Raw genomic sequence first — 12,626 nt, 5'->3', positions numbered from 1 at the left:
AGGGCCACCGTATTCTCCTCACGCCCTCACACAATGCGAGATGCCGTGATTCCACTATTGGTGCCCTTGAAGGCGGCGACCGAACCTTTACAAACAAGGTTGGGGCAATCTCCACAACTTAATCGGAGGCTCCCAACAAGACCACGAAGCTTCACCACAATGGAATATGGCTCCGAGGTGACCTCAACCGTCTAGGGTGCTCAAACACCCAAGAGTAACAAGATCCGCTAGGGATGAGTGGGGGAATCGAAAATCCCTTGGTGGAAGTGTAGATCGGAGCCTTCTCAACCACTCCCGAGCAAATCAACAAGTTTGATTGGCTAGGGAGATAGATCGGGCAAAATGAAGCTTGGAGTATTTAATGGAGCTTGAGCAATAAATGGAGCTTTGGGGGAGGAAGAGGTAAATGAGAAGGAGGAAGGGGACTCCCTTTTATAGTGGGGCAACAATCTCGTTGCCCCCCCCACCAACCAGCCCCGCACAGGGCGGTACTACCGCTGAGAGGGGGCGGTACTACCGCCAGGCGACGGTACTGCCGCGCCACCCTGCGGTACTGCCGCGCTGAGGAGACTTAGTAGGGAACGGACCCCAATAGCGGTACTACCGCGGTGGTAGGGCGGTACTACCACTCCTGGAACGGTACTACCACCACTACAACCGTGACTAGTGCCGCAAAACCCGACACGAGAAAAAAGACCTCTCGAATCGAGTGCTTACCCCCTTTCTTAAGCTTCCAAGCACATTCGTCATGAGATGGTCCTTGGTGGAGAGCTTGGAAGCAACCTTGGCGGAACGATGCTCTAATTCCTCCTCGGTGGTGAGTTGAGGAGCGGTTTGATCATCTTGAGCGTCGTCATGAACTTGTTCTTGGTCTTGAACTTGCTCAGGGAGAGAACTTGACCTTGGGCATCACTTGGTGTGTCAACACCGTCTTGAGTATGATCTTTCCCTTGGTCTTGTTCAAGAGGTTGAGGGCCTACACTTTGTTCTTCGGAAGTGTGTGGGCCTTGGGTTGGTGATGGCTCCACTTGAGTGGAGCATTGTCCTTCTCCTTCGGCCACAAGGGGTTCCTCAACGGGTAGGATGAAACCTACACCCATTCTTCTTATGGCTTGAGGAGGAATTTCATCACCTACATCACAAGTGCCACTTTCTCCACTTGGGAGCCATTATTCTCATCAAACTCCACGTTACACGTCTCCTCAATAAGTCCCGTGGATTTATTGAGGACACGGTAAGCACGAGAGTTTGTAGCATAACCAACGAATATGCCCTCATAAGCTCTAGCCTAAAATTTAGACAACCGAACACCTTTCTTGAGAATGAAACACTTACACCCGAATACCCGGAAGTACTTGAGATTGGGCTTGTTACCGGTGAGTATCTCATATGGAGTCTTGTTCAAGCCCTTGCGGAGGTACAGCCGATTGGATGCATGACACGCGGTGTTGATGGCTTCGGCCCAAAAGTTGTACGGAGACTTGAACTCCGCCATCATGGTCCTTGCCGCATCCATCAACGTCCGGTTCTTCCTCTCCGCAACACCGTTTTATTGAGGGGTGTATGGTGCGGAATATTGATGCTTGATTCCCTCATCACTAAGAAATTCATCCAAGGTGTAGTTCTTGAACTTGGTGCCGTTGTCACTTCTTATTGTCAAGATCTTTGCATTATGTTAACGTTGTGCTTCATTTGCAAAGTCAATGACGGTTTGTTGGGTCTCGCTCTTCCTCTTGAAGAAATACACCCACGTGTACCTTGAGTAGTCATCCACAATCACCAAGCAATACTTTCTACCTACAAGACTATCAAAGGATGGGGGACCAAAAAGATCCATGTGAAGGAGCTCCAAGGGCCTCTTTGAATAAATGATAGTCGTGGGAGGGTGAGCCTTCTCATGTAGCTTTCCTTTGATACAGGCACTACAAGCACGATCTTTAACAAAACTAACATTCGTTAGTCCACGGACATGGTCCCCCTTGAGAAGACTTTGCAAAGATCTCATATTGACATGGGCTAAACGGCGATGCCAAAGCCATCCCACATCAACTTTAGCCATTAGGCATGTCGCGGTCTTAGTGGGTCGCTCCGAAAAGTTAATCACATATAGACCATTCTCGACATGCCCAACAAAAGCTACTTTAAGAGTCTTGCTCCACAAGAGGGCCACGGTATCGATATCAAAGAAAGTGGCAAAGCCCATGATTGCAAGTTGACGAACGGAAAGTAAATTGTATGCAAGGGACTCAACAAGCATGACCTTCTCGATCGTGAGATCATGAGAGATGACCACCTTGCCAAGTCCCAATACCTTAGAGGATGAGGCGTCACCCCACTCGACATTGGTGGGCATAGATGGAACTCTGTGCACGTCCACCACCAAGTCCTTGCTTCCGGTCATATGATTTGTAGCTCCGCTATCGAGCAACCATGATTCACCTCTGGAAGCAAACACCTACAAGAGATCAATGCTTGGTTTTAGGTACCCATTTTGTAATGGGTCCTCTGATGTTAGTAACAAGGGTCTTAGGAACCCAAATAGACCATTCAATGTACTCATGAAGAGAACCAACAAATTTGGCATAAACATGCCCATCACTAGCACGGCATAACACATAAGAAGGATTAAAATTGCCGGCTTTGTTGGGAGGGATGACATTTCCCTTCTTGACATTGTTCTTCTTCTTCTCCTCGGGGGCACTCTCTCCCTCCCTCACAAAGGTTTGCATGAGGGGAGGAGGTCGTTTGGTCTTGTCATTCTTCTTCTTGTTCTTGGAGTCGGGCACGTACCCAACCCCTTCCTTGGCCACACCTCCCTTTTGGTTGATCAAGAGATCGTTGAGGTTCTTCTTGCCTTGTATGCAAGTCGCAAGACCTCTCTCAAGTTGCTCCTTCAACTTAGCATTTTCCTCAACAAGATGTATATGCTCACAACACGGGTTAGTAGCATTTGCATTATCAATTAAAACCATATGAGGAAAAGTTGCTTTCTCCTTAGTTAGCTTCACTTGGAGTTGAACATGAGACTCCTTGAGACTAGCGTGAATACCCTTCAAGGCCTTGTGGGCCTTGTCAAGTATATCAAACTCCTCTTTGAGTCTAGCAAGATCAACCCCGAGTTTGGCCTTCTCGGAATTTAGCACACGAGAAACAATGAGGACATGATCATAATCTTTCTTTAACTTAGCATGATAAACGTTGTGTGACTCCTCAAGAGCCAAACGAAGACCACGCTCTTCCTCAAGAGCATTGGAAAGATCCGAAATCTCATCGGCATAGTCACTACTATGCCCTTCCATCTTAGAGATGGTATCTTCGTGAGCCTCGATCATGTCATTGGCCTCACCAAGTTGTTCCAAGAGAGCAACAAAGTGCTTCTTGGATTTTCCCTTGAGTTTGCCCATAAAAGCCTCAAACTCGTTATCCTCCACATTAGCTCCCTCAAGTTCATTAATGCTATCCATTGGGGAAGGATGATTAATGATGGTAGTTTTGATGTTGGAGGTTACCTTGTTGGTGGCTTTAGCCATGAGGCATTTGGCGGTGATGCTCTCGTTGGGTGAGTCGAAGAGAGACACCCGTGACGTTGTTGCAATGGCAACGGAGGCCATGGCAACCGACTCATCATCTTCATCATCGTCATCATCCTCATTGTACTCTTCTTGCACAACCAAAGCCTTGGGAGGAGTCTTCTTGGTGAAGTTGTTCTTGTTGGGGAACGACTTGGCCTTATCCTTTCGGATGAGTTTGCCACCATTGTCTTCCCTCTTCTCATACGGGCATTCCGCAACGAAATGACTCACGTTGCCGCAATTGTAGCAAGTTCTTACACGTTGCTTGCCCCTTGTGCCACTCGAGTTGTTTTTGCTAAAGTTGGGCCTCGAGTTTTTCTTGCTCCAAAATTGCCTTGAAGCAAGTGCCATGTGTTCATGATATGCATACTTCGTATCTTCGGGGTTGCTCTCCTCTTCTTCCTCTTCTTCTTCTTCCACGGTGAGCTTGGCCTTCAATGCAAGGTTAGGCTTCTTTGCCCGTTGAGAACGGAGCACCGCATTATCAGCGGTCTTGTCCAAAATGTTCATGGCCACAAACTCATCCAACACTTCGCTTGAGGTCAAAGTGTGGAAGTCCGGTCTTTGACGAATGACGGAGGACATGGCCTTGTGGTAGGGCATCATTGCCTTGAGGAATTTGCGCTTGATCCAATTGTTATCCGTGTCCTTGCTCCCGTGATCTCGTAGTGAGACCGCGAGTTTGGTTACTCTCCGATAAAGCTCACGAGGTTCTTCATCTTCCTTCATTGCAAACTCATCGGCCTCATCTTGTACCACTTCATAGTTGGACCGTTGAATGCTTGCACTTCCCCGGTAGAGAGACACGACACAATGCCATGCATCTTTGGCCAAGGCGAAGGGACGAAGATGAGGTAGGTCTTCGGGTGGAATTGCATCTTGAATGATGAAGAGAGCATTCTCATTGAATTGATTGTCCGCGGCTTCTCGAGGAGTGAAGTTGCTTGGATCATGTGGATAGAAACCTTCTTCAATGATTCTCCAAAGGTTAGTGTTCACATGATTTAAATGACGTTTAAAGCGGTAAACCCAAGAATCAAAATCCTCATTTTTCACAATCTTAGGGGGAGGACCGGCATGATTCAAATGAGTGGAGGGAACCGGTCCACCATAAACAAGTGGTGGTTCCACATGGGCAAAGATGCCGGTGCCATTCTTGCCACTAGAAGAAGGAGCCTTTTCACTACTAGCTTCCCCCTTGTCGGGGATAGCATCCGACACCTTGTTGGCGGGATCACCCACTTTCAACGGTGCGGTGGAAAGTTTAAGCCCCTCAAGAAATTTAGTAAACATGCTTTCAACTTCGGTCGTCATGGAGGTTTTCAATGTCTCCAAGGCCACATTGAACTCCTCACGAGAGATCGAAGTTCCCCCATCTCCCGTAGACGAGATCGGATTCACACCGGAGTGTTCCTCCACACCGTCTACGGTATCAACCATACTCTTTGGACGGTAAAGTCCTTAATAAAGAGACGAAGCTCTGATACCAATTGAAAGGATCGATATGGTTGACTAGAGGGGGGTGAATAGGCAACTACCAATTTTTAGCTTTTCTTTACCAAATTAAACTTTGCATCAAAGTAGGTTGTCTAGATGTGCAACTAGGTGAGCAACCTATATGATGCAATATCAACAAGCATACAAGCAAGCAAGGGTAGAAACACTAAAGAGCTTGCACAAGTAAAGGTAAGAGATAACCAAGAGTGGATCCGGTGGAGACGAGGATGTGTTACCGAAGTTCCTTCCTTTTGAGGGGAAGTACGTCTCCGTTGGAGCGGTGTGGAGGCACAATGCTCCCCAAGAAGCCACTAGGGCCACCGTATTCTCCTCACGCCCTCACACAATGCGAGATGCCGTGATTCCACTATTGGTGCCCTTGAAGGCGGCGATCGAACCTTTACAAACAAGGTTGGGGCAATCTCCACAACTTAATCGGAGGCTCCCAACAAGACCACGAAGCTTCACCACAATGGAATATGGCTCCGAGGTGACCTCAACCGTCTAGGGTGCTCAAACACCCAAGAGTAACAAGATCCGCTAGGGATGAGTGGGGGAATCGAAATCCCTTGGTGGAAGTGTAGATCGGAGCCTTCTCAACCACTCCCGAGCAAATCAACAAGTTTGATTGGCTAGGGAAATAGATCGGGCAAAATGAAGCTTGGAGTATTTAATGGAGCTTGAGCAATAAATGGAGCTTTGGGGGAGGAAGAGGTAAGTGAGAAGGAGGAAGGGGACTCCCTTTTATAGTGGGGGCAACAATCACGTTGCCCCCCCCCACCAACCAGCCCCGCACAGGGCGGTACTACCGCTGAGAGGGGGCGGTACTACCGCCAGGCGACGGTACTGCCGCGCCACCCTGCGGTACTGCCGCGCTGAGGAGACTTAGTAGGGAACGGACCCCAATAGCGGTACTACCGCGGTGGTAGGGCGGTACTACCGCTCCTGGAACGGTACTACCACCACTACAACCGTGACTAGTGCCGCAAAACCCGACACGAGAAAAAAGACCTCTCGAATCGAGGCGGTAGGAGCCAGACTACCCAGTGGTACTACGGCAGTGGGGTCAAGGGCGGTAGTACCGCTGTGGAGCGGTACTGCCGCTTGTGACCCTTCGGCCGTAGTACCGCAGGCAGTGCGGTACTACCGCTGGGGCGCGCGAGAGAGAGAGAAGGGATCTCTCAAAAATGTTGAGGACACGGCGGATGTGCCAGGCCCCCAGCGGTACTACTGCTGTGGAGCCACAGCGGTACTACCGCTGCGAAGCGGTACTGCCGCTTGTGGCTTCTCAGCGATACTACCGCTGGGTGCGCGGTACTGCCGCTTAGACCCAGACAGAACAAGCAAGAGAGGAGAGATCTCTTCAATGGACAGGAAAAGCTCGGAGGGTGAGAAGCTGATGTGTACGTGATGATTCCACCCATGCAAAACCCCAGCGGACCCCCTCTTGATAGTACGGTGTCCTCTACGCAACTAGTCCACCGAGAAAGAAACGAAAGAGCTACACCGTCTTGAAATACACTCCGAGGGGAAGAAAGCGTCTCGTGCCAGGGGAGAATCTGTGAATTATTCAAAGCACAAGATTAGTCCGCAAACATGTTGTCATCAATCACCAAAACTACCTTGAGAGAGATATGTCGTAACACCGGGAGCATAGAATCTGAGAACAAAGTGAGGGGGACGATGAAGGTACAATTTCAGCCTCCTCGGAACAGATGCATCTTGTTCACTTGCAATCAGTTGATCTGATACTTATTATGCCCTTGTTTCATTGTGAGTGCAGAAGTTCGTGAAGCGTTGTCGCAAGCTGGTAAGGCTGCTTGGGTGTGCTGGAGCTGGGTCAGTTGAAGCTTATTAGCCTGTAGCCACACAGGGTCTCATCGGCTCATCGAGCCATGCTCCCTCGTCGTCTAGATTAGTTGGGGAGGAGGAGGAGGCCACACATGAAGAAGGGGAGGGGGAGGAGAGCAACGGGGAGGAGGAGTATGATGAAGATTATGGACCTCCACCAACTCAAACATCTCAAGCATCTCAGCTGCCGAAGAGGAATCCGAAGAAGAAGGATTTGCTGAGTCCGGACCCTTTCCAGAGACCGGTTCCTCGCCGGCCCAAGAAGAAGACCGAAGAGACTCGTTCAAAGAGTAACGAGGACCGTACCTCCAACAGGGGAAGGAGCAACTGATTATGCTCTTCGATACTTGGCTCTTTTAGTTCGGTTGAACTTCGTTTGGTTGAACTTGTCTAGTGGTTGTGAAACTACGTGGAACTATGTGTTTTCTATTTGTGGATCTATGTGTTTGAAATGTTCTATGCACTTCAAGTTATCTTAATATGGATCTCTGTGATGCCCAAGTTTAATTGTTTAAAATCTATGATATTGCTGTCATATTTGTGAAACTTGCTGTGATATTGTTGTCATATTGAATTTGAGAACAAGTAACCAAATGAACTTGAAAAAACAAAACAGAGGACCCTACCGCCATGCACCCTGGCGGTAGGGTGAGACAACCTACCGCCAGCCCCCATGACGATAGGGTCAACCTACCGCCGGGGCCCTTACATATTTCGTTACAGAAGCTATATACGGCAAAACACAAGACCCTACCGCCAGGGGTCCTGGCGGTAGGGTCGGACAACCTACCGCCAGGGCCCTTGCATCTTTCGTTATAGAATGTCTGCACGGCAAAACCCTGCCACACCTTACCGCTAGAGGCACTGGCGGTAAGGTTAGACAGCCTACCGCTAGGGACCCTGTCGGTAAGGTACTTATCCACATCAGCACGCGGTGACGGCCGCCGTCCTCTCCGTCACACCCTACCGCCAGAGGCCCTGGCGGTAGGCTGTCTAACCCTACCGCCAGAGGCTCTGGCGGTAGCGAAAGGGTCAAATCCCGAAAATATTTCAAACCAGGGTCAGATCCTGAAATTGTTTGTCAAAAGGGTCAAAACACGAAATTTAGCCGCTACAGGAGCCAGCGAATGGTGTCGCCGCCCATCTCCTCACGCCACACCCACTTCCTGTCTGTGACGTGTCCCACATCTTCGCAGCACCACGCCTCCCACTCGCCCGTGCTCCTACCCAATCTCACCTCTGCCGAAGAGTGACATCAACGATCGGCCTGCGAAGGCGGTGGTCGCAACATGGTGAGGAAGCAGGCATAAGGCAGCTCCGCGGATCGATCTGCCGTCTCCCGCGTTGAGCACTCCTACCATGACCGTCCTCTCTGCCGGCCACCTCCATAGATCCGGATTGAGAAAAGAAAGGGGTAGGAGCGGCAGAGAAGGGGCAAGGAGTGAGGGAAGGGAAGGGAAGGAGGCGACGTGCCTGGGTTGGGAGGAGGACAACTGGATGTTGAGTTTGCTTCCTTCTCCGATGGCCGGCGCCGGAGGACCTGGGATGTGCCGACAAGGCGAGGCCGTGGCAGCGGCAAACGAGAGAGAAATTTTTGAGAGGGGAGGAGAGGTTGCGTGCGTCGGAGAAGGAGTGGGGGCATGGGGACGAAGCAAACGATGCAGTGGGGCCGCAAAACACAAACCTAGCACAGTATTTCTTTTCCTCTCGCTGGCACAATAAAAACGATGAGGGGGAACGAGGGTGCGCCCTTTGCGAAACTGTTAACGAGTTTAATTGACTTCGCAAGTACTAACATTTGCTCCTCTAAAGCAAACCATCTTTGCGGACAATTCAACCCTTTTATCAAAGTTTGCCACAAAATAAATTCATAATGTTTTGAATTTGTTTTCATTTCCTTTTTTGGATTTTACTTTCAAGGACTCGCATAGCTGCAACTCCAAAAGATGCTCAATTCAATGACCAACAAAAGCAACCTTGCTTCAAACAGAACTGAATTTCCGATACTACCTTTCTACACCTGAGCTCATATGCTCCTGGTGTGAACAAAATAGATAGATGAAAAAATTATTATTTTAAAAAATTCTGAAAAAACAAATTATGATTGTAAAAAGGTGGATACGGAATGAACGCATAAGAAGACATAACAAACAGTAAAAAGGTGGCACAAACGAAGAGCAACAAACTAGCTGGGCAGAATCAATCCAAACAAGGGTTTCCGGCATACATAAGTAACTTGTCTCGGCAAAACTTAGTTTAAACGAAATTAACATAGAAGCATTACACAGAAACTTTTGTCCATTAAAAGGTAAGGTAGGTAACCAAGCGTTGCATAGCCCTCGCTTATCACAGGGATAGAAAACTAGCTAGGACCAAAATGATGTGCCGTTTCATGGTCTGCTTGCTCTATTGGGACTTTAGACCTCAACCAAAGCCGGTGGGCGCAGCTCGTCCTCCTCCTTCGGGGGGTGGATGGTGACAAGGTCAGGCAGCGGGGTGGTAGGGCCAAGCTTGCCCTTGGGGTCCCAGTCAAGCATAATCTTCACCTTGATACCAAGAACGCCCTACAAAACCAAGCCAATGTTGAATCATATGTAGTTCCATGAGCAACAAACTGGAAAAACAAGGTTAAGTAAGCAGCACAGCAAACAAACCTGTCTGAGAAGAACGTGCCTAACTGCAGCATCAATGTACTCGTTAACGGGCTGACCAGATGAGATCATGTACCCGTCCTTGAACTTCATCGACTTGGCTCTCTGGGCCCTGAGCTTGCCGCTCACAATGACCTAGTACAAAATCAAGAGAGCAGTCAGCAACTAAACACAGGAAGTGCAAGATAAGAATGTCAGATCACGTGTGCAGAGGAAATTTACCTCACAACCCTTAGCACCACTCTCCATAACAAAGCGAAGAACACCATAGCATGCCCTGCAATAAAATCAACAATTCCATTGAAACTACAAGCAGAAATATAACATCAACAGAAAGCATAAGGTTGAAACAAAACAAGAAATCATTAAGAGAAATAGATTCCAGATATAGTTAGTAGACAAACAACATATCTCAATGGTCGTCTGGCCACTACTGCTACAGAAGCAGGAATGTGTGAACCATTCTCACAATCATCATAGTAAGAGAGCAGAAATGAACAGATTATATATGCAGTAATTTAAAGTGAACAGCACCATACAGTTAACATAGATTCAAATCGACGACTACAATTTGCCATAAAATGCACAGCTGTTCTGGAAAAGACAGATATTACAGCAAATATGTCAAGATTGCACAGAAGAAACAAGGGATAGCATCAGTATTCAGTAGACAAACAGCAGGTTGGCCATTCATCTGTGGATCTATATCAACAGCAGCTGGTGACCAAGGAGCAGCTTCTCCTTTTTGCACCAGCGATATATCCTACTAGCACGGCTACAACACAAAGGAGAAGGTGCAACATAACCACTGCATTCTGGATATTTGTGTAATGCTGACTAATCTAAGACAATAAATTACAGGAAATTATTCATAGAAATATGAGATAGAACTAGTAGACAAGCAGCAAATCAGCTATTCATCTGTGGATCTATCTCTACGGTTGTCTGGCCGCTGCTGCTTCAAAGAACAGCTTTTACTTTTTGCACTAATGCAAATGCCCCACAAACACGATCAGAAAGCAGGGCAGAGTAAAGCAGAGGTGCAACAATAATCACTTCCTTACTAAGTGTGCATACAAACATGAAGCTAACCACAAACTTCAAGGACTACAACATACACTGAAACATCAAATAGTATTTGATGTAGATCTCATAGCATCTAAACAAATGATAAGTGTATCACAACAGCTCTGACCATTTACTAGCATCTACAAATCGCATATATGAAAAACATTTAAGAACTGGTCGTTATCATACCTGCGGACGGCAAGGCCACCGAGGAGCTTGTAGCGGAGTGACTCGGCCTGGGCGATGGCGCAGAGGCCACGGTTGACGACCTTCTCGGCGTAAAGCTCAACGCCGTTCTCCGGGAAGTTGAAGCGCTTCTGGACGACGGAGGTGAGCTCCCTGATCCTGCGGCCCTTCTCACCAAGCACGTTCTGCGTCCGCGTGGCCCTGATGATGATCTCCGTGCGCATCGGCGTCACGCGTACCTCCACGCCGGAGTAGCCGTCCTCGGCAAGCTCCCGGGTCAGCATCTCGTTCAGCTCGGCGTAGAAAACGCCATCGCTCACAAACTAAGGAAGCGCAAACGGGAAATCGTTAGATCGGTTGATGCACCACCGATAGATCGTGCTGGGGACGGCGGAATACGCTGGGTCTAGGTGGTTCCTTACCTTCTTCTTCTTGCTGATCTGGGTCGCCATGGTTGCGGCGGTGGAGGAAGAGCTCGCTGCGTCGGCGGCGAGCTGTGAGGCGACGGCTAGGGTTTTGTGGGCAGAGGAAGAGAAGAGGGGCGGCGGCGGGAGAGGGGGAGGGAAGCGAGAGGGTGGAATTTATAGCTGGTGCGAGAAGGGTAGGGTTTGGGTGGGTGCGCATTGCGGACTGGGGGATGATGCGAACTGAGACGTGGGCTTGCTGAGGCCCACTTGTAAGTGCAAGGCCCATGGGCTCGGCGGGAGCGCGAGACTGGGCCGACCTAGCTCGCGGGAGGCCACGTGCACATTTTTTTCTTCTTCCCCTACAAAAAACATTTTCTTCTTCTGTTTTTTCACTTTTTTGTTTTCCTTTTATGTTAGGAACAGCGAGGTGGATCGATCTATTGTCTGAGGAATAACAACTCGAGTTGCAATTACAAGATGGGATACACGAATCGAAGAACAGGAAAAAGGGAATACAGTTCGTGTCGCCACCGCCGTTTCTGATCCACTCGATGGTGAGCGAAGGGGGCGGTGCCTGGCTTAAGTATAGCAGGTGATGGGTTGGGCCGCCAACGCCACTCTGGGGCGAAGAAGCGGGGGTTGTTGCGCCTGGCGCGGTCGAGCCGTGCCAGTGTCTTGCTGTTTGGTGGGGCCGACTCGTCAGGGGCGTTGACATTCCATCCTCCTTGGGAAGAGGCTTGCCCCCAAGCCTCTGCATCAGGAAATCTTGCTTGGAGTGCTTGCTTGTTCTCCCAGGTGGTGTCGAGGCCGGCTCCCGAAGACCACTGCACACGAACTTGCTCGATCATCGTGTTGTTCTTGTTGCACCATCTTTATTCTAGCACCTTGACCGGGATCGTCGTGTCTTCAGAGCTCGTTGGCAGCACCGTCGACGCGATGATGCCGGGGAGGAGCGCGTGACGGAGGTGCAAGACGTGGAAGACGGGGTGTACCGTGGCTTGAGGTGGCGGCTTGAGCTCGTAGGCACGTTGTTGACCTTGGTAATGATCGGGAAAGGCTCGTAGAACTTGTAGTTGACCTTTTGGTTGGCGTGGGGAGCCACCGAAGACTGGACATATGGCTGCAGCTTGAGGAAGACTTGGTCGCCGACTTGGAATTGGCGGAAGGAGCGTTTCTTGTTCGCCTGGTCTTACATGATCTGCCGCGCGCGATGAAGTTGTTGTTGGATCAATTCTTGCATGACTGCCCGTTCCTCAAGCCACGTTTGCAGTGCTGGCACCCTTTAGGAAGTAGATGTAGTGAACCCCCAGTGCCTCGGCTCCCTCTCGAACATGGCCTTGAATGGTGTCATCCCGATGGCAGAGTGGTGTGAGGAGTTGTACCGAAACTGCGCC

The 12,626-nt window shown here is 49.4% G+C and overlaps 1 protein-coding gene and 1 non-coding gene across 2 annotated transcripts; both read right to left on the bottom strand.

Annotated features, from left to right (window-relative positions):
- Window positions 1–9,096: 9,096 nt before the first annotated feature.
- Window positions 9,097–11,422, bottom strand: LOC125542908 (40S ribosomal protein S3-3). Its single transcript, XM_048706133.1, has 5 exons — window positions 11,248–11,422; window positions 10,829–11,148; window positions 9,794–9,848; window positions 9,575–9,706; window positions 9,097–9,484 (listed from the first exon to the last, which is right to left on the bottom strand). The coding sequence occupies exons 1-5, from the start codon at window positions 11,275–11,277 to the stop codon at window positions 9,338–9,340; spliced, it is 684 nt and encodes a 227-aa protein (XP_048562090.1). The 5' UTR covers window positions 11,278–11,422; the 3' UTR covers window positions 9,097–9,337.
- LOC125549774 lies at window positions 10,447–10,617 on the bottom strand. Its single transcript, XR_007301495.1, has one exon. It is a non-coding gene; the product is annotated as a small nucleolar RNA snoR143 (small nucleolar RNA).
- Window positions 11,423–12,626: the final 1,204 nt, after the last annotated feature.

This window comes from Triticum urartu, chromosome 3, assembly GCF_003073215.2.
Source record: "Triticum urartu cultivar G1812 chromosome 3, Tu2.1, whole genome shotgun sequence".
Lineage (NCBI taxonomy): Eukaryota > Viridiplantae > Streptophyta > Magnoliopsida > Poales > Poaceae > Triticum > Triticum urartu.
Note: the sequence above shows the minus strand (reverse complement) of the source record. Positions and strands in the feature narration are given on the sequence as shown.

Coding starts and splice junctions, on each gene's coding strand:
- LOC125542908 (XM_048706133.1), bottom strand. CDS start 11,277: ATGGCGACCCAGATCAGCAAGAAGAAGAAG. Junction 9,707..9,793: donor GTGGTGCTAAGGGTTGTGAG/GTAAATTTCCTC, acceptor ATTTTGTACTAG/GTCATTGTGAGCGGCAAGCT. Junction 9,485..9,574: donor GGCACGTTCTTCTCAGACAG/GTTTGTTTGCTG, acceptor TTGGTTTTGTAG/GGCGTTCTTGGTATCAAGGT.